Source organism: Phragmites australis, chromosome 12 (assembly GCF_958298935.1).
Source record: "Phragmites australis chromosome 12, lpPhrAust1.1, whole genome shotgun sequence".
Taxonomy (NCBI): Eukaryota; Viridiplantae; Streptophyta; class Magnoliopsida; order Poales; family Poaceae; genus Phragmites; species Phragmites australis.
Window position 1 is genome coordinate 19,986,971 of NC_084932.1, and position 22,321 is coordinate 20,009,291.

Genomic DNA, 22,321 nt, shown 5'->3' on the forward strand with positions numbered 1-22,321 from the left:
AGAAAAACTCGTATACTTCAGTTAGAACATAGGAATCAATTCATCGGAGGGGATGAACCGCTAAAATCATACATCACACAATATTATCAAGGTCTATTCGGACCATCAGATAATGCGGTGTTTTCTATGATTGAAAGCTGTAGAAATGATATACCACAGGTTTTGAATGCTGATAACGAGATGTTAACAGAAATGTTACTAAAAAGGAGGTAAAGGAGGCCATTTTCCAAATTAAACATAACAAAGCGTCGGGACCAGATGGATTCCCAGCCGAGTTTTACCAGGTTTTTTGGGAGGTCATCAAAGAGGATTTGATGTCGCTCTTTCATGAGTTCCATAGAGGGAATTTGCCACTTATTAGCCTTAACTTTGGAATAATTAGTTTGCTACCAAAGAAAAGTGATGCCACACAAATACATCAATATAAACCAATATGTCTTCTAAATGTAAGCTTCAAGATCTTTACGAAAGTCGGAGTTAATAGACTATGAGGCGTGGCACAGAATCTAATTAGGCCAACTCAAACTGCTTTTATGCCCGGTAGAGACATAATGGAAAGGGTGGTAGTCCTTCATGAGACTATTCATGAATTACATAAGAAAAAGTTAAATTCGGTAATCTTGAAACTTATTTTGAGAAGGCTTATGACAAAGTCAAATGGCCCTTCTTACAACAAGCTTTAAGAATGAAAGGCTTTTCATCCCAATGGTGTTCTTGGGTAGAGCAGTTTGTTTCTAAAGGAAGCGTAGGTGTTAAGGTAAATGATGAGGTAGGACGTTATTTTCAGACCAAAACGGGTTTCAGACAAGGCGATCATATTTCTCTAATTTTGTTTAATCTAGTGGTCGATATGCTTGCAATCTTTATTGCACCAGCAAAGGAAGATGGGCAAATTTTTGGTGTGGTTCCTCATTTGGTTAATGGTGGTCTTTCTATCCTTGAATATGCGGATGATACAATCATCTTTATGGAATATGATCTGGAACAGGCAAAAAACATGAAGCTGTTACTTTGTGCATTCGAGCAATTATCAGGCTTAAAGATTAATTTTCATAAAAGTGAATTATTCTGCTACGGGGAGGCCAAAGTTTATGAAGACCAATATATTCAGATTTTTTATGTGAATTAGGGAACTACCCGTTTCGGTATCTGGGAATTCCAATGCATCATAGATACATAAGCAATAAGGACTGGATTTGAGAAAAAATTAAGCAGCTGGAAAGAAAAACATTTATCTTATGGGGGTAGGGTTGTTCTTACTAACTCAGTGTTGAGTAGTCTGGCCATATTCATGTTATCTTTCTTTGAAATACCAAGGGGTGTCCTCAAGAAGTTAGACTATTACCGATCTAGATTCTTCTAGCAAGGTGATGGGCACAAGAAGAAATATAGGTTGGCAAAATGGAGCATACTTTGTGGACCAAAAGATTAGGGTGGTTTGGGTATTCAAGACCTTGACATCCAAAACAAATATCTCTTAAGTAAGTGGCTATTTAAACTAATTAATGAGGATGGAACATGGCAATAGTTGATTAGAAAAATGTATTTAGGTAACAAAACTATTACTCAAGTGGATACAAAACCTGGTGATTCACAATTCTGATCAGGATTAATGAGTGTCAAGGATCTATTCCTAAGCTTTGGGAATTTTCAATTATGTAATGGCACTCAAAAAAGATTCTAGGAAGATAGGTGGTTAGGGACAACCACTTTGAAAGAGTAGTACCCAACTTTGTATAACATTATACATAAGAAAAATGATACTGTATCGGAAGTTCTAAGTTATGATCCTCCTAATGTATCTTTTCGTAGATCTTTGGTGAGGGATAAGCTTGAGGCATGGTAAGGTCTTTTAGCTAAGATTGCTGAGGTTGATCTAAATGAGGAGCTGGATCTTTTTAGATGGGCTTTACACCAAAGTGGTTAGTTCTCAGTAAAATCTATGTATAGGACGGTGCTAGATAGCAACATAATAGATAATAACTGATACCTTTGGAGTTTGAAAGTTCCATTAAAGATCAAAAAATTTCTGTGGTACTTGCACAAAGGTGTAATACTAACAAAAGACAATTTAATAAGAAGAAATTGGCATGGGAATGAAAAGTGTTGTTTTTGTAGTTCAAACAAGACTATTCAACATCTTTTCTTTGATTGTAATATGGCCAAATTCATTTGGAGGATAGTTCATGTCACATATAGAATACTTCCCCCGACTAGCATAGCTCACATGTTTGGCTCAACTATCTGTTGGGCAATCTGGCTCAGCCAGAATGATACGGTTTTTGACAAGATCAATATATCAACTCCTATGCAGGTTATTTACAGGGTAACATACTGGATCCGCTTCTGGGCATTACTTCAAAGGAAGAAGGAGGATCACGAAACTATGAGGTCAAGATGTCATCTGTTGGAGATCACAATGATGGATATCTTCGTAAAGTTCGGATGGAGGTTTAGCAATAGATTAAGTGTTTAATATGAACATGTCTTTATTGTTAAAGTTCCTTTTCCCCAGGATGTTAGTTGCCTTTGTGACAGATAGAGTCTGCCCTTTTACTTTTGTTTTCTGTAATAATGATCGGCTGCATTCATGTTGTCATGAAGAGGTCGGGATATTTTTCATTAGCTTAATGAAATATCAATCCCTTTATCTAAAAAAAAGAGACGCAATATCTCTGTTGAACTGGAAAAGTAGTTGCTCTGTACTGAACCCGGATGAATTAAGTGAAGCTACCATAGCTCTAGTGCTCTTGTGTGCTCTGCCAGAGAAACTGTCCACGGTAGAGCACTGGAGATGCTCCTAACTGCTCAAATGGGATTCGGCATGACTCAGCACGGCCATTCCTCTTCCACTTGCAACTACCAATATTAACGAACCATATGTTGTCTCTATTGAATCATCGATCTATTATAGCTAGCGCAACATGGACGGCATTAAAAGAAAAGCTAAACAACAGGTACCATGTACAAAACGCCAATACAAATATGCTGCTTAACTTACTTATTTACTACTCTATCTCTGGATCTGTTGGAAACCTACATATTTATTACTTTCCAGGACAGAAACAGTTCAATATATTTTCGCAACAACATAGAAAAATTTCTACACTCCCAATAGGGCCGGCCTTAGTCCTACAAGCTCTCCGCCCTCGATCAGTTCTTAGGTCTTATCTCAAGGCCCTGCAAAATAAGGCCTTTCTTCCAGTTGCCTCCGATCCTCGTCTCCTTGATGCTGGCGCAAACCACGCTGTCGTCGCCTCCGTGGTTGTACCAGTCTCCTAGCTCCAGCTCCATCCAGCCGTCGGGCCTCTCCTGAGGGAGCCGAGGAGCAGCTTCTTCGTCAGCACCGTCGTTCTCTTCGTAGTCGGCGTAACTCTGGAGGCGGGCTGGGTGGGTTGATGTGTCCTCTCCGACGCTAACCGACGCCACCTGGAGTGGAGAATCTAGGCCGTAGGAGTCATCGTCCATCTTGAACACGAGGTAGGCTGCATAGCGCGTGTCTCCGGAGAGCATTCTGCTTGCTATCCTGCCAGTGATGTGGAACCAACAAACAGCCAACAGTTCGGCGCATTCTCGGAACCTGTGTTTCAAAACAATATACACGATGGTCAATATCTAGACGCAACAAACATGAGAAGAATGGACTCATCATTAATGAGCCTTTCGTTTTTGGTAACTACTTCATGTATCCCTCTCGGAGAAACAGAAAACAACTTCAGGTATATGGGCGCTCCTAGTGCCCAACATTGCGCATAACCATTTGCAACAGATGAAGTTAATAGTTGCAACAAAGTAGAATTTAGTCGTAAAACAAAATGGCAAGAGGACATAGTGTTTGAACAAAATCACTTGTAAGTATATATCCATGTCCCAAACAAACATTTAATCATAAAGATACACAAACATCAAAATGGAAAAAGTTTGTGGTGTTAGAATTGTTGCAACATTTTGGAAATACGTATGCAACAATGGGAGGAAACAGTTCCAACAAAGTAAACAAGTAGTGCACCAAACACCCACATCAAGTGAAGAATGCAACGAAAAAATGCATTTGGTTAACAATCGATAATAATAAACATTGTAGTAAACAAGAGACATTTGATCTACAAATAACATATCTTCATGAAACAATAATTTATCTGTAACAACCCAAAAATTCGAACTTTCAATTTTTTGAGTGCATGAAGAAATTAAATAAAATAAAATTTGCCAAAGATTAAATTTTGCCTAAACATGTTGTTTTTGTTTGCTAGTTTATTGTTTGATTTTGTTGTTGATTGTGAATGTTTTTAGTTAATCAAATAGTAGTAAGAAAAGAGAAAAAAAAAAGAAAAGGAAAAAAGAGAAACCCCTCTCTGGGCCAAATCCCCCCCCCCCCCCCCTCTCTTTCCTTTTCCCCTCAGCCCAACCTTTCCCTTGGCCTGTTTCCTTTTAGCCATTCCTCACCGGCCCGTCACCCATATCCCGGGCCTGTTTTCCCCTCGGCCCGATCATCTTTTCTTTTGGGCAGCCCAAATTTTCCCACATGAGCACTTGGGCCAAGGCCGAGAAAAAAAAACTCCAAACTAAGGTGTGCACACAACGATTATCTGCGCCGTTCATGAGCTTTGAGATTTGAAAATATCCCCCACCACCCGAAAATATCTTCCGCATTGATCCCTAAGGGCAAAACTGTCATTTCGCATGAGGGCCATACCAAAAAACTAGAAAGTGTTACCATACTACCGGAACAAACGCAAACAAAATCAGAACATTAAAAAATGTAAAGTGTGGACATCCCACCAGAACAAATGCATACAAAACCGAAAAATTTACACATCATACAAAATAACCGGAAAGTATGGTCATCCCACCGAAAAAATGCATAAAAACCGAAACATTAAAAAACGGGAAAGTGTGACCATCCTATTGGAACAAACGCATAGAAAACCGGAACATTTGCACAACATAAAAAAACCAAAAAAGTGTGGCTAATAAAACTATAAAACTATTGTATCCCACCGGAATATAGTTGTACCAACAGGTACATTTACATATCTGCTATTTTCAGTACTTTTCTTTGGTTTGCTTCAAGATTAATACATGAAATATACGAACGGTCAAGATAAGAGTCGTGTGCATACCACCTTCTGGAAGTTTCATGCACACCAAGGCCGTCATAGCCAGGTGACAGTCGCCCCAAGCACCGTGTCGCTTCGAGCTGAAAAGACCGTTGCGGCCCAATCTCCAACCGCCTCCCATCAAGGGCGGATCCAGGGGTGCTGGGCGTGCTGCAGCACCCTTGCCAGCTTACAACTTCTCATATAGCTTCTTTAGGGAGAGAAGGTGATGTAGGAGGAGATGGAAGGAGAGGATCATCACCCCTTATTTGGAACTTGTTTGGATGAAGGAGATCAGTACCCCCCTCGAGCCTCCACTAGCTCTGCCACTACCTCCCATCGTCTATCTCCAGCACACAGCCCTGTTCACCGTCCGAAGCAACTCTGGCAATGCCTTCCACGCCCCAAACCCAACCGGACTTTAGCCGAGGACATCATAGAAGCTCGGTAAACATATCGGTAAACATATTCTCCATAGCTAAACTCCATCATTTATCCCTGATCGAAAGGGTTTCAAACTTTGGAACCGATATACTTTGTCGCCGCCCAAGATCTAATATAATCCTAAGCCGAAGTTTTTCCCCTTATCCACACTCTCGGTTGGCCATCGAAACCACCTCTCTGACATTGGCTGAGCTCAGTCACCGCACATCGCCATCGCCAAAGTGCTATGCACCTCCGTGTCTACCAAATCACCCTCAATCGAGTTCGCAGGGTCTCTCTCTCCGTTTTCCACCACTTGTCGGAGAGACCCATCCACTACAGCATGGTTCCGATCATCACCGACAACAGCGCTGCCACGGGAGAGGAAGTGCCGCCATTCGGTCCGACCAGAAGTCAGGAAGGTAACCACCTACCATTCGATCTAGGGTCAATGGTTAATATTAGATCTGAAGATACCACTTCGGTCAAGCCAATCTCAGCCGTTAGATTAGGAACCGACAATCTAGATTTAATGAACTGGTGGCCTAGTCAGCACTGCCCTATCCGCCATCTCAGCTAGTCGTGTCATCTGTTCTATCTGCAATGTCAATGTCACATCAGTTGGTTTGCCCACGTGACATCCCAGTTAGCATGGCCCAATTAGCTGACACCTTTGCGCCTATGTGTTTGTCACCTCAGAGCCATATTAGTGACACCTCAGCCCTAATCCTACATGTCAAGCACAGTTAGCAAGTCCAGCCAGCTTTTCTTTTCCTTTTCTTTTACTTCTTTTATTTCTTTCTGCTAACGCCACAGTGGTCTTTAATGATGCAATAATTTGTTTTTCTCATATAAAAATAATTCTAATAATTAGTTTTAATTTGATAATTATTTTAATAATATTTTTATTTAATAAATAAATAGTTAATAATTATGTTTAATGTTTTTCTTAGTAAAATAATTCCAATAAATACCAGACAAATCATAGAAAATCTCAAAAAATAATAGATCACTTCAAAAAATTATAGGAAATTCCTAATCACTTAATTTAATATATAATTAATCTTTTTATCCAATTTTAATCTACCAGATGCCCTAACTTGTCAACCATAGCTCCGATTTGATCCTTTTTAAATTATCAAAAGAATATTAATCTACCTAGTGAGTTGTTTATTGTGTATTATTTGGTTCTTTTTGGTTCTTGATGGTTATTTGTGTGTGTCTTTTCATTTGCTTTTCGCAAGTAGACGCCGACGTTCCGAGGAAGAGCTAGAAGGACTTCAAGACCAAGACTTCGAATACCCCACTGAGTATCAGGAAGTCAAGTTGTGTCCTTGACCATATTGATCATAGGTTTTCAAATGTTTTATTTTACAAACATGCATGCTAATAATATTGTTAGGAATCTCAAGTTAGGCTATACCCTAGTTTTCATTTAACATCCTTATCACCATGGTTATGATTTTGGTTGTGGAAGGGTATACGATGCTTAACCTTGCTTTGGGATGGTGATAATGATAATAGCTTAACTTAATATGATAATAGTTCTATGCAACTATGACAAAAATGATGGAGTAATGTTTTGTAGCAACATGGAAATTAGAGTTTGAGCAAGTGATTGGATGACACAGGTTTAGGTTGCATGGATGTGTTGTTGATAGTCTTACTCAAATCGTTTTAGGACCGGTTCGTGATGCGTTCGGACTGAGCTTTACATTATAATCACAAGCCTAATATGGGATGGACCTAGCTGATTAATTTAATATTTTCTCAACATAGTTTAGGCCAGATGGTGGTACATGGACGATAGGCTGTACTTTCTAGAACTATTTAGCACAAGAAGGGATTACTGTTGTAGAGGGTGTACTCCCGCACCAATGAAACCTTAGCGGGCATGCATATATGGGGAACGCTTTTGTAAGGTCTTTGTAGTGATTTCTAGCCATACACATCAGAAGTGTGTAAGTGTCTAGCTAACATGAGCATAATGAAAATCATGACTTTATGTGTAAAGTGTACAACCTCTACAGAGCGTAAAACTGGTTAATCAATTGTTCTCACGGTCAAGAGCAACGAGGAAAGCTACACATGATTAGAACTTGATTGTATTGTTGGTTGGTCAATATGGTGGTGGGAACCGTGATTGAGGTGGTTTGATAGTTGGTTAACCTTGGTGGAAACCACAGTTGAGGTGTTTAGTTTTTGTCAACCTTAGTTGGAGTCATGATTGAGGTGGTGGAATCTTTGGTTAAGTCAAGATGTGAGAATCTTAAGGTTGTTATTTACCTTATTGTGATCATTTAATTAATTACTCAATTTTCAACTATTTCAAATAAATGTTTCTTTTCTTCAAAAGAATCTCGTCAGCCTTATTCTTGTTTAAGATTGTATATGCATTCTTTTTCGCACAACTTAGGGTGTACGACATGTACTCACACTTGCTATACCTAAACCACACTCAGTTGGGGAAGATTTTGAAGACTTTGCAGAAGAAGGTGCCTGCTAGGGAGGTGTTCTCCGTCGATTGCATATGGAGTTGTCCATTGAAGATGAAGACTACGCTTAGAGTCACTATAGTTTTATTTGCCTTTTGACCCTTTGAGGTCTCTTTTGTAAGACAATATAAGTCAATTAAAATGTATATTATTATATTATCATTATAAAGTCACTATATGTTGAAATTGATTCCTGGACTCAATGCATATGCATGAGAGATTGAACTATTTTCTTGGTCCGGTCTCAACATTATCATTGCAATAATATAATAGAAAAACCCTAATGCAACAAAGAGTTATGTTGTTGCAACAACACCCACCAACATGTTGTTTCTAGTAACCAGAATGCTAAGCCCATACGCCATTATCGAATATGTCTGTTGGACCAAGAGTTTGTCTTGCCCCAGCAAGTACGACGAGAGTTTCTTCTAAGGAGGAGACTAAAATTTGGAGACGAAGTTTGAGAGGAAGGAACACCACGGGTATATTGATGGTAGGAAAAATGGATCAATCTGGGGGAGTATCACAGGTTCGCTGTGATGCGTGTTCTGTGTCCGTTTTTGCCCTCTTCTGCCAAGAGGACCATGCCTCCTATTTATAGAGCCATGCGCAGCTTGGCTTACAAGTTATCATAATGTACAAACATCCGGGATTTGGTCAAATTATTGAGCCTTATCCCGGATGACTACCTTCTATCCTATCGGAAGATAAATAACCACCGCGGTAATAATCGTGGTGCCTGCCTCCTGAAGGGGGTGAGTCGGTCACCAATTGCGGCCCGACGCTGCACTATCAAGGGTGTCATGACAGCCCTCATCATGCCGAGGTGTCAGAGTGGCATCTATTCAACCTAGGCCTTGAATGCCGGTCACTTCCTTGCAGGCAAAGCATGACCGGCGCTCCCCTCTCGGCAGATCTTCCCAGGGCCTCATGACTCACCTCACTGCCTTCGAGAAGGTGGCCTGATCATCCCGAGGCGGGGGCTTCGGGAGGCATAGAACAGGGAGGTGAAGACGTTGGGAAGCGAGACCCTGGAGGGTCGGACTTAGGGGGGGTGAAGCTTCGGAGGACCGAGGCTTCAGGAGACCGTGTTTTGGAAGGTTTCAGGAGGTCGAACCGGCGAAGCCAAGGGAGGGCTCCGTAGGTGCGAAGGGTACCGTGAAAGGATCTGTTGATATTGGAGATAGAGCTTTTAACAGAGGGTTCGGAGATGAAAGGCTCTGGAGGGACCTGGATGTTGATCTTCGACCGTTATCCTCAGGCTGGTTTATTTTCCCCCCAACGGTACCCCCTCATTCTCGGGCCCTGATGTTTCGGAAGGGGGAGAGGATACAGAGGAAAAATCAACCCTAGCCTTGTATCGTATCAAGGATGCCTGATGGCATTTCTCTGTCCTTCAGAGTCGCCAGAGTAGAGGTTTCGTGTGGGTTTGGAGAATCCCACACGTTCGCCTGGCGGGACAAGACGTGCCACTGTTGCATTCTAACTGGATAATGCGAGGGGTCGCTAGGGTCTTGCGCCCGTGATCCTATCACACGCCGAAAGGGGTTTGTGTCATTAATGTGATGGGACTTCCGTGTGAGAAAACGAGGTATTTCGTCGTGGAGTGCTGCCACGTGTTAGAGGGAAATCGGATAGGACCACAGCCCCCTCCCCTAGGAGTTTTAATGGGAGGACATGGTGACGTTTGTCTCGCTTCATCTTCCGGACCTACGTGGCTATGTGGCTCGGGTATAAAGCCAGGGTTACCCGGTTGGAGTCTCCACAGCCCATGAGCAAGCAGTTAACCTTGACTTGAGTATGACATTGTCTTCCTCCTCATCCTCCTCGGAGACTTCAATGATCTCGACAACTCTTTCAGGAGCCGGGCTATTTCGGTCATCGGTAGAGGCGTCGGAGGTGAAACAGCCTCCAACTTTGCAGGGGAGGTGGTTGTCCGCCGCTATGGCCTGACCTTTGGCCGGGGAGGGCGTGCCTGTTGAGATCATCGATATCTCCAATGATGACAAGGAGATCGACTAGGGTCTCCTGCGAAGGGAGAGTGAGCCTGCGTCAGTGGGCCCGGTGTTGAAGTAGGAAGAGGCCAGGAAGGTGAGGTAGAAGGCCTCTCTAGTGACCTCCTCAGATTCCTTAGCGTCCTTCGACAGCCCAGGAGCCAGCTACTTTATCGCCTTCCGCAACAGCAGGCCGCAGATAAGGCGCATACGCCGTCTCATACGTGGCCCCTGTCGAGACCCGTAGGAGGTGAAGGTGGTCACCGGGATGACGTATTTGGTGACACCGTGATATACCCATTTCACGGCAGGACTTAGTCACCTTTTACTCTTTCTCTCCTTGTTTTGCTCCATAGGGTTCCATGTTCTTCGTGGCAATATATGTACGGTTGTTTTAGTTTGTATCCCCTGAATGTACTGGTTGTTTAATAACGTGGATCTTTGGGAATGGTCATGTCTCCTTCTGTATCGCAATGCGAGAGGACCTTTCGAATGGGTGGCCGTGTATGTGGGTGCTTTTGTGCTCCCAAGCTGTACTTCTTCGTCCCTTTCAAAGGTGATGGCTAGTTTTTCTGACGACCGGTGGATACTTAGGGTAACTGAGGAGAACCGGGTGGAGTAGTGGCGACCTCGTCTTGTTTGGTTACTGCGTACTCCTTGGGCCTGGTTACTATGTACAACTTCCAAATTTGTTCCAGATTTTTTACTTAGCGAAGTCCCTCTAGAACCTTTGGAGATGAGCTCCAGAGGTTGTCCTTGACCCTTCGGGTTCCTTAGCAATTGCCCGAGTTGAAGGTGACGATGTGTCAATGGCGCAGCCAAAGGCTTAGGCAAGAGAGGCGGTCCACGACCCCCTCGGCCCTTAGCCGCTACCTGGCTCTGGAGGTATTCCGTCCGGAGCCTGGTGATGCCAAGTCGGAGGCAAAGCTGAAGGCTGGGCGGAAGAGAGGGTCTGTGACCCCCTCGGCCCTTAGTTGCTGCCCGGCTCCGGAGGTATTCCGTCTGGAGCATAGCAACGGTGTGTCGGAGAAGAAGCTAAAGGTTGGGCGGAAGAGAGGGTCCGTGACCCCCTCGGCCCTTAGCCGCTGCCCAGCTCTGGAGGTATTCCGTCAAGAGCCTGGCGTCGGCACATCGGAGGCAAAGCCGAAGGCTGAGCAGAAGAGAGCGTCCATAACCCCCTCGACCCTTAGCCACTGCCCGGCTCTGGAGGTATTCCGTCTGGAGCCTATGAAGATGCGTCGAAGGTGAAGCCAAAGGCCTGGCAGAAGAGAGGGTCTGTGACCCACTCAGCCCTTAGCCGTTGCCCGGCTCTGGATGTATTCCGTCCGAAGCCTAGCGACAGAGCGTCGGAGGCGTAGCTGAAGGCCGGGCGGAAGAGAGGGTCCACGACCTCGTCGGCCCTTAGTCGCTTCCCGGCTCCGGAGGTATTCCGTCCGGAGCCTGGCGACAGCACATCACAGGCGAAGCCGAAGGCTGGGCGGAAGAGAGGGTCCGCAACCTGCTCGGCCCTTTGCCGCTGCCCGGCTCAGGATGTATTCTGTCCAGAGCCTAGCGACGGCGCGTCGGATGAAAAGGCGAAGGTCGGGTGGAAGAGAGGGTCCGCGACCCCCTCGGCCCTTAGCAGCTGCCTGGCTCTAGAGGTATTCCGTCCAAAGCCTGGCAACGGCACGTCGAAAGAGAAGCCGAAGGCTGGAAGGAAGTGAGGGTCTATGACCCCCTCAGCCCTTAGTTGCTGCCCGGCTCTGGAGGTATTCTGTCCGGAGCCTAGCGACGGCGCGTCGGAGGCAAAGCCAAAGGCTGGCGGAAGAGAGGGTCCGCGACCCCCTCGGCCCTTAGCCGCTGCCCGACTCTGGAGATATTTCATCCGGAGCCTGGTGTCGGCACGTCATAGGTGAAAACGAAGGTCGAGCATAAGAAAGGATCCGCGACCCCCTTGGCCCTTAGCCGCTGCCCAGCTACAGAGGTATTCCGTCTAGAGCCTGGCAACAGTGCATCGGAGGTGAAGCCGAACGCTGGGCAGAAGAGAGGGTCCGCGACCCCCTTGGCCCTTAGTCGAAGCCCGGCTCCGTAGGTATTCTGTCCGGAGTCTAGCGATGGCACATCGGAGGTGAAGCCGAAGGCCAGGCGAAAGAGAGGGTCTGCGACCTGCTCGGCCCTTAGCCGCTGCCCAGCTCCGGAGGTATTCTGTCCAGAGCCTGGTGACGGTACGTCAGAGGCGAAGCCATAGGCCGGGCGGAAGAGAGGGTTTGCGACCCCCTCGGCCCTTAGCCGCTGCCTGATTCCAGAGGTATTCCGTCTGGAGCCTGGAAATGGCGCATCAAAGGCGAAGCCGAAGGTCGGGCGGAAGGGAGGGTCCGTGACCCCCTCAGCCCTTAGCCGCTTCCCGGCTCCGGAGGTATTCCATCCGGAGCATGGCGTCGACGTGTTGGAGGCGAAGCTAAAGGTCGGGCGGAAGAGAGGGTCCACGACTCCCTCGGCCCTTAGCCACTGCCCCGCTTCAGAGATATTCCGTCCGGAGCCTGGTGACTGTGCATCAGAGGCGAAGCTGAAGGTCAGGCGGAAGACAAGGTCCGCGACCCCCTCGGCCCTTAGTCTCTGCCCGGCTCCGGAGGTATTCCGTCCAGAGCCTGGCGTCGGCGCATCTGAGGCGAAGCCGAAGGTCGGGCGGAAGAGAGGTTCCGCGGCCCCCTCGGCCTTGCTGTCTTTGCAATGGATAGTCGGGGGTTCCACTATGTTTCTCGTGCCATGAGGCCTGTGCTTTTATTAAATGTTAGTATAACCCTCATAAAATAACATGTAAAAGGTGTTTCCGGAGGAGATGGTAGAGTAATGTTTTTACCTTTTACCATACGTGTTTGAGTCACGTGATCATACCTTCCTCTGTAGGGAGGGGATCTTGGTACCTTTTCTATCTGTGTGCAGTGTTCTTTGGAAACCAGCGGGTTTCATACCCTTACGGCATGGAGACATTCGGCTTCAAGATGCTGGGGTACTTTTCCCGATAGGTCTTTTTAGAACCTTTTCACCCGGCAGAGTTCTCAAAAAACATCCCATTCGTGGGGGTTTTTGGAAGTCTTTCCATTTTGGCGGAGATTTCGTAAAAACTCTCCGTGGTGCGGAGGTTTTTGAGAGGCTCTCCGTTTTTACCGGAGGTTTGTAAAGCTCTCCATTGTGCGGAGGTTTAGAAAAGACTCTTCGTTTTTGCCGAAGGTTTGTACAAAACTTTCTGTTGTGCGGAGGTTTGGAAAAGGCTCTCTGTTTTTGCCGGAGGTTTGTAAAACTCTCCGTTGTGCGGAGGTATATAAAACTCTCCATTATGCGGAGGTTTGGAAAGGCTCTCCGTTTTTATCGAAGGTTTGTAAACTCTCCGTTGTGCGGAGGTTTGGAAAAGGCTCTCTATTTTTGCCGGAGGTTTGTAAAACTCTCTGTTGTGCGGAGGTTTGTAAAAGGCTCCCGGTTTTTACCGGAGGTTTGTAAAACTCTCCGTTGTGCGGAAGTTTTGAAAAGGCTCTCCGTTTTTACCGGAGGTTTGTAAAACTCTCCGTTGTGCGGAGGTTTGTAAAAGGCTTTCCGTTTTTTCCGGAGGTTTGGTAAAGCTCTCCGTTTTCACCGGAGGTTTTTGGTAAATCTATCCGTTTTCACCGGAGGTTTTGGTAAAGCTTTCTATTTTAACCGAAGGTTTTGGTAAAGCTCTCCGTTTTAACCGGAGGTTTTTGGTAAAGCTCTCCATTTTCACCGGAGGTTTTGTAAGGTTCCTTGGCATGTATTAATGCTGTAACACCCTAATTTTTTCTAATTCCAAATTTTTCTTAATATTTGTTAAAGTTCAAATGAATTTAAATATTTTATTTTAAAAGAGAGAAAACCTTATTTTATATGAAAGAAAAAGAAGATGACATAGGATATAAGTGAATATTTTGCATTCATGCTGAATTAGGCAAATAGTATTTTATTTGGAATTTTGATGAATTTATTTGAAGATATTTTTGCCTAGTTTTTGAATTCTAAGTTTGGATTTGAATTCTTAAGAAAAGAAAAAGGGTTAAAACCTCTCTAGGGCTGTCTCTTGCATTTTCGGCCCAACACCTCAGCCCCGGCCCAGCTGCCCGGCCTTCCTTCCCACCTGGGCCGCTCCCCTGCTCCGGCCCAGCGTCCTGCATCGCGCGCTCGAGCCAACCCGCGCCGTGCACCCGCGCGCGAGCCGAAGACGCCTGCGCAGACTCCGTCTTCACCTGTGCCACCGCCAGGTGGGACCCGTCGGTCAGATCTATCGTCTCCGAGAAGGACTCCGCCGCGCCGCCGAATCTGAGCAAGAAACCGACGCCGCCTTAGACTCCTGCGGTGCCCGTGACCTCCGAACCACCTATATATGTACCCGCCCCTCCCCGATCTCATCTCATCCCAAACCCGCCCAATCCCGAGCCAAAATCGCCGATCCCGAACCCCACTGACGCCATTGTCACCGCCCTTCGGATTGAGCACGCTGCCGAGCAATCCTAGCGCTGTTGGGCTTCACCCGAGCAGCCTAGCGGAGCCGCGGCCGAACACCGAAGCTCTCCCCGCCGTCGCCTTGACCTCTGCGCCGCCGGAGCACCATCCCCGACGAAGACCCGAGCCTCCCGCCGCCCCTCGTCGACGCCAAGCTTCCCCAGAGACGAACTACCCTCGGTAAGCTGTCAAACGGGATGCCCTCGACCCCCTGGTGCTTTTCCGCCGCTCGTCGTCGCCGCCGGTGAGCCCTAGCCGATTCCGGCAGTTATCCGGCCGTGCGCCGCCGTGAACCCCTCGGCGTCGCCCTGTTCTTCCCCTCCGGCCACCCGATCTCATCTGAGTCGTCAGATCTGTTTTGTGCGGCCAAGATTAGATCCGAACGTACCCCTTCAGCAACCCATAGCGTAGCGCCACGTGTTTACACTTAAACCCAGTCAGCTGTTTTGCCACGTCACCCTGCCACCTCAGTTGCCATCTCAGCCCTCTTGCCTATGTGTCCAACCAGTCAGCAGCCACGTCATAAAAGAGGTTTTTCAATCTAAAAATAATTCCTGATAAATCCTTTAATTGGTAATTTTGCAATTTAACCCCTGAACTTTTCTGAAATAACAAAAAGAGCCCTGTCTTTTTACAGTTAGGTCCCTATACTTTTTCATATTTACAATTTGGTCCTTCTGTTTGTTACAAAAAGGTCCCTAGACTTTCTGATAATACAATTTAAGTTCTTTTCTTTTTTCCAGATTTAACCCTAGACTTGTTTTAGCCCTAACTTTTCCATTGTAACTCCGATTTAAGCGATTCTTGCGTCGATGGATTCGTTTTTCAGTGCTCTTTCTTTTTAGCAAGTTTTTATCTCGTTGTTCTTTTGTTTTATGCTCTGTTCTTAGTGTATCTTGTTTGTTTGTTTGCCGGTAATTGTGCGATTAGCCGATAACGTCCGGGGTCAATTTGAAGAACATCAAGACCAGGAGCAAGAATACACTGAGCAGCAGTAAGGAGAAGGCAACTGTCCTTGATCATATTGAACCTATATTTTTAAATGTTTTGTTTTACAAAATTTCATGCAATGTCTGTCAATATGATGGGTAGTCACCTATGTTAGGGTTTTCCCTAGATATTCCCTTATTATCCCTTGGAACCTAGATGGTTTATGGTTAGGAGTCTTTTATGGGTAGATTGCTTAGCCTTGCTTTTGGGATATTGGGAAGTGTCATAATTTTGACTAATGAACATATGCAGTAATGATGGTTAATATGATAATGTTTTAGCAACATGGAATCTTAGGTCTTGAGCATAGGGATGTTGGTGATGGTTGTTAGGGTTATGATGTTGGATTAGTGTTTGCTCAAGTAACCTAAGTAAGGACCGGTTCGTGGAGTGACAACCCAAGAAGTAACGTACCAACCACGAGGCTGATATGGGTAAAGTGTGACATACTGATTAGAGTCTGTCCAGTGTGCGTTGGGTCAGCACAAAAGGGGGCTTCTGGGTAGGAGCTGTTGCTTGCGTAAAGCCTGGCGGTGAAACCTAGTGGGCAGACATGCACTGGATTAGTCTTTGGTTAGTGGAAAGTGTCATACAGTGATTCTTGGCAGCACACCACTGGCGTGTGTTAAGTGTCTTGCAAACACGGTAACATGGAATTCACTGACTCGTGGGTAAAGATGGACAACCTCTGCAGAGTGTAAAACTGTTATAACAGCCGTGCTCACGGATATGAGAGACTTGGATCCTCACATGATTAGAGGGTGGTTTGGTTTTGGTTCTGGTACAAGGAGTACTAGATGTTGTGGTCTTGGTCTTAGTGCGGGGAGCACAAGACAGTTGTGGTATGCAGGGTGGGGAGCCTTGTATACTAGATGATGGATTGTTGGGTTACATTCATTAAATACATGTCTAATGCTTTTGAGTCCAAATGTGTTTTCATTACTCGCATTTACGCAAATAATACCTTCTGTCAGCCTACTCTTGATATAAGCCTGCATGTCATTATTTTCCCACACTTGCTGAGTACATTATGTGCTCACCCTTGCTTTCTCCTACCAAAAACATATGCTGCTCAGTGGAAGACTTTGAGGATTTCCAAGACCACGACCTGGTGTTCTAAGGAGCGTATCTTCCAATCGGTGCCTGTGGACTTGGCCGCCAATGCTTTCATTCCGCTGCCGTCGTTTAGATGATGTTGTTTAGGTTAAATTTTGAGTTTTGCTTAGGTAAAGTCTTTTATTGTAAGAGGTGAACGTTTAAATAAATAAAGTATTGCTTTTGTTACTTCACCTATGAGGTCCTTATGTGTGTTAAACTTCCTGGGCACACATAAGTCGCATCTGATTTTGGCCGTTAAAACCAGGTGTGACAAATGCCGAAGGCCCTACACACTATCGGAGCTACGCAATACCTTCTAGGAAACCTAGATAGTCTTGCCTTCCAGGTGACCTAGGAATGCTACGCCCACAGTTTGTAGGCATGTCGTACTCCCTGGGAAACGCCCTGGGTGCACCGCAACACTGTCCACCAAGGATGTACCCTAGTGCGTGGTATTTATATGACTGAAGCTATGCAATACCATCCACGGCACCCTGGGCATAATCTACCTTGCAGGTGACCTAGGCATAAGTGGTGCCCGTGGTATATAAGCATGTCGTGCAAAGAGGATTCCTTGCGACAGCATTCCTCAGAGCACCGCATCGTCACATCAGGCCAGTCCTCTGATATGCGGCATCCACACACTATCGAGGCTACACAATACCTTCCAGGAAACCTAGGCAGTCTTGCCCTCCAAGTGACCTAGACATGCTATGCCCGCAGTGTGTGCGCTCCACTTCCTACCAGGGCAAAGCCTACCATACGGGAAACCTTTTCAGGTGACCTTGCATTTAGGCAAGCGATGCTTACTGATACGTGGGCTTGTCATGCCTTCGGAGAAATCCCCCGAGGGCGCCGCAACTACATTACCAAAGAAGTCTCTTGATAACCGGCATCTACACACTATCGAGGCTACACAATACCTTCCAGGAAACCTAGGCAGTCTTGCCTTTCAGGTGACCTAGGCATGCTACACCCACGGTGTGTAGGTATGTCGTGCAACAAGGATTCCTTGCGACAGCATTCCTCGGAGCACCGCAACTCCACAACCGAGGACATCCCCCGGGGCGTGGCTTCGATACCCGAGGCTATGCAAAGGCCTTTCAAGGCACCCTAGACATAATCTGCCTTGCAAGTGACCTAAGCATAGGCGGCACCCGCGGGTGTGGGCCTCACTGTCTATCAAGACTACGTAATACCTTCCGGAAAATCTAAGCAGTCTTGCCTTCCAGTTGACCTAAGCATGCTACATCCACGATACGTGGACTTATCACGCCACCCGAAGATGTCCTACGGGTGGCGCCGCAACACGGTCTATCAATGAAATCCCTTGATACGTGGCAACCACACTTCTGAGGCCACACAATGCCTTCCAGAAAACCTGGACAGATCTGCCCCCCAGGCGACCTAGGCACGATGTGCCTGCAGGAGTGCAGGGATGTTGCATGGTTTATACTAGCTAAGTTTTGCAGTCCAATGTTGGCAATAAGAAGCTATTTGTAGCATGAAACATAGCTAGGTTAAACAACTGCTCATGCTAAATGAGAATGTAACTTAAGTTCTACTGTATCTACTTAGTAGCTATCTTATTACAAAAGATTTCTAACAATATGGTTGGAGGCCTCCAACAGACTCTAACCTTACCGTATGAACGATGGATCAATAGGTAAACTACTAGATAGTTAACAGTGGGCGTACCTTTGTAGGAATAAGGCCTCTATTGTGAGGCTTGGCAGCCTCGAAGCCTGTAGCTAGGCTGGGAGAGGCGGTGCTTGACCCCCTTAGCCTTTAGCCGTTGCCCGGCTTCGGAGGTAATCCGTCCGGAGCCTGGCAGCGGCACGTGGGAGATGTGGTCGAAGGCTGGTCGGGAGAGGCGGTCCTCGACCGCCTCGGCCCCTAGCCGCTGCCCGGCTCCGGAGGTACTTCGTCCAGAGCCTGGCGATGGCGTATCCCCGACTCAGTTCACGTTGTTGGGTATGGTACCATTGGTAGTAGGGTTGGTGGTGATGGTGCAAGGTTGAGGGGCCTGGGATTCGCTCGAGAGTTTGCCCCAACCCTCTGAACTCTGTGTCATCCTTTGCCGGCTCCTTCTGCGGCCAGGTGTTCTGCTTGCCTTCCGAGGTATTCCTCTGGAAGGTCATTCGAGTGCGACAGTCGTTGGTGTTGTGGCCGTGCTCTGGTCCGTGCGCACCCGTGTGTCTCCGGGGGCACCGGAGCTTGGAGTTGTCGTTGGGGTCGCTGCCGAAGGCGGTGTGCCTCGGAGCCTGTGGTTTCCCCAGGGTTTCCTTCCCCCTTGGGAGACCATCGAGGCCGCCCGGTGAAACGACTTTTGGAGCCGAAGTGGTTCTGACTAGCCTCCCTTGATGAGGCGGGCTTGGAGTTTCCCTATGCGCGGTTGGCATTGCGAAGGCAGCGTTGGAGGTGCTAGCGGGGTCTGCGCCATCCGAAGCCCTCCGTCTCCTTGGAACCCTTTCTTGCCAGAGGGGCCCAAGGAGGCCGCTGGGTCGACAGACTTTTCAAAGATGTTGGCTCGCTCGGGGTATCCCAGGTGTGGTCGAAGGGGATACCTAGGGACCAAGCCCAGTTGGGAGCATTCCTGGGTTGGATCGCCTAGAACCATTGGAAGGCGGCCTGCTTGGCTGTGGCTTCGGCCGCGTCCTCTTCTGAGATGGTGAGGTCTTCATTGTGCAGGGGCTGGAAGGCCCCTGTGCCATCTGGAGTTCCTGTACCAACCCAGGGTTCTGGGTTGGCCAAGATCAGAGGAGCACTGTCCCACATGGCAGCGGGGCTGGAGCATGCATACGGCGCGTATGGCTGAGACAACCATGCATATGGTTGCATGCTTGCAACGGCGGGTATGGTGGCTTTAACCGATTCTCTGGTGGTTTTTCTGGTGGATTCCTACCTCCCTTAGCACTTCTGTGTTCGAGTCCCCACGAATGGCGCCACTGTTGGAGCAAGAGTTTGTCTTGCCCCAGCAAATACTGCGAGAGTTTCTTCTAAGGAGGATACTCAAGCTTGGAGACGAAGTTTGAGAGGAAGGAACACCATGGGTATATTGATGGTAGGAAATATGGATCGATCTGGAGGGTGTATCACAGGTTCGCTGTGATGCATGTTATGTGTCCGTTTTTGCCCCTCTTTTACCTAGAGGACCATGGTCTCCTATTTATAAGGTCATACGCAGCTTGGCGTACAAGTTATCATAATGTACAAACATCCGGGATCTGCCCAAATTACTGAGCCTTATCCCGGATGACTACCTTCTATCCTGTCGAGAGATAAATATCCACCGTGGTAATAATCATGATGCTTGCCCCCTGAAGGGGGTGAGCCTGTCGTCAATTGCGGCCCGGCGCCACATTGTCAGGTGTGTCAGGATAGCCCTCATCACGCCGAGGTGTCAGAGTGGCGTCTATTCAGCCTAGGCCTTTAATGCCGATCACTTCCTTGCAGGCAAAGCACGACCGACGCTCCCCTCTCGGCAGATCTTCCAAGGGCCTGCTGAGTCACCTCGCTACCTTCGGGAAGGTGGCCTGATCATCCCGAGGTGGAGACCTCGGGAGGCATAGAACAGGGAGGTGAAGACGTTGGGAAGCGGGACCCCGGAGGGCCGGGACTTAGGGGGCCGAAGCTTTGAGGCCGTGTTTTGGAAGGCTTCAGGAGGTCGAACCGGCAAAGCCAAGGGAGGGCTTTGTAGGTGCGAAGGGTACCATAAAAGGATCTGATGATATCGGAGATAGAGCTTTCAACAGAGGGTTCGGGGATAAAGGCTCAAGAAAAACCTAGATAGTAGTATTCAACCGTTATTCTCAGATTAGTTTATTTTCCCTTAACAATATCTTCGATCTTCCGACGAGGACGGTGTGAAGTGGAGGCTATAGGAATGACAGTGTATTAAACAACAACCTGGCTCCATGGAGGCCGCGCTCAGTGCTGTGCTCACCTTGATGGAGTGCAGCATATATCAGATCTGCCGGCGGAGCCCTTTTTTGCCCAATAAACAATCAAAATTGCAGAAGCCGAAAGAGAGAGATAGGCACAGTGCGGATGCCTAATATGGTTCTTAAGGTTACTAGGTCATCATACCTAAGTGAATTTAGCCGGCAAGAAAAGAGATGAGTTAGGTGATAATTAGGAAAGTCTATAGAAAAATTCGTGAGGCTCCTATGCAATCTTCTTTAGTTATCATTCTCAATACTTCAATTATACTTCACCTTCGTATATGATGTTAACTCGTGTGACCAAAGTTATATGGATCTCATGCATACTTCACTGGATCACGACTTACGTGGCACACACTGTTAGAGGGACTTAATTAGACTATAATGTTTTGTGAAATAACATTTATAAATCGGCCTACCCGGTGATGGCTAAGGTTCGACATGGTAGGTCATAATAATTTTTGTTAGTTGGTCTAACTTGGGTAGCTAGACTAGAAGATATGCTGATTGGTTTTCTGTGTACAACCGAAAGGAGGTCTAATCCTCCTTACGGAGTTACGAGCGGCATGGGTGGACCCAACGTATAGCGAGCGATGGCACAGGTTCCATTCAAATTTTTGCTTTCAGTGGATTTTACTCTTTTTTTTGTGAAATTGCAAAACCCAGTCATTGGTATGCCCCCGCTGAATTTTTGAGCAGGGTCTGCCCCTAACAAGTGGCACCACGGAAATGCCGAGTTATAGGGGATTGGCCATTTCTCATCTCTATAAACATATTGTAGAGTTTAGCCTCTAATCAAGAATTCCAACAGACTGGAATTCGCCAGAGGAGAAGACTGCATGGTGAACTCAAATAACCCACTAGGGCAATTTGTTTTCACTCCATCGAAGAACGGCAGATCTAAAGAAATAAATAAATATATGGTCGAATAAGCGAACCTAGAGTCTGCGTGCGGGATCCAGCGCCAGTACTCCGGCACGTCGACCCAGCAAATCGACATAGCCCTCGCCGCCACCATATAGCACTTGGCGCCGCTCTCCCTGTCCAGCCACGCGCACTGCACGACGCGGACGCACACGCACATGCTCATCAGCTCGTCGATCGGTAATTTTCGATAGAGAAAGGAGTCAGCACTGCAAACCGTGAGGCCGTCCGGAAGGAGGGCGTGGGTGCTGGAGAGGCGGAGGAAGAGCTCCTTCTTGGACCGAGGCGGAGGCTCAGGGTAGACGAGCGGCGCGAGGTCCGCTGGGAGGAAACGTGACCACACTACGTCGGAGTCGGCAGCGGCACGAAAGGCCGGGGACACCGTGGCGGCGATGCAGGCGCCCCGCGGTCCCAAGGTGGCGAGGGAGATCACCGCCGAGAGGACGTCCTCCGGCAGCCGGATGTCCTCCATCGGTTGGTGCCTGTTGGTCGTCCGGCCGGCCGGCTTCGCTTGATGGAAAGGAGAGCAGCGAGAAGCCATTTGTGGGTGGGAGTAGAAGAACGAGGTTCTCGACTGGGACCGAAGCCTCGCTGACCAACGCACCGGCTGTTTACATGACCAGGCAAGGCAATCTAGCTAATAATGTTCTCACGCTAGCACGCCTTCACCTGCAGGGCACTATTTTTTTTCAGATTACATCCAAGACGTGCACACCCACCGCTCTCACATGCATCAAGATACGTGAGGCAGCGTCCTCTATCTAGGACTGTTTTTTGGGTTCAGGAAATACGGTATATCGGTAAATACGGTATTATTTATTTACTTAATACGGTATTTCCTTAGTGAATGGCTTGGTTTCGGTTAA

General features: G+C 47.1%; 1 protein-coding gene across 1 annotated transcript; it reads right to left on the bottom strand.

Moving 5' to 3' along the window:
- Positions 1–2,825: 2,825 nt before the first annotated feature.
- Positions 2,826–22,090, bottom strand: LOC133886815 (putative F-box protein PP2-B12). Its single transcript, XM_062326669.1, has 3 exons — positions 21,673–22,090; positions 21,470–21,588; positions 2,826–3,580 (listed from the first exon to the last, which is right to left on the bottom strand). The coding sequence occupies exons 1-3, from the start codon at positions 21,994–21,996 to the stop codon at positions 3,154–3,156; spliced, it is 870 nt and encodes a 289-aa protein (XP_062182653.1). The 5' UTR covers positions 21,997–22,090; the 3' UTR covers positions 2,826–3,153.
- Positions 22,091–22,321: the final 231 nt, after the last annotated feature.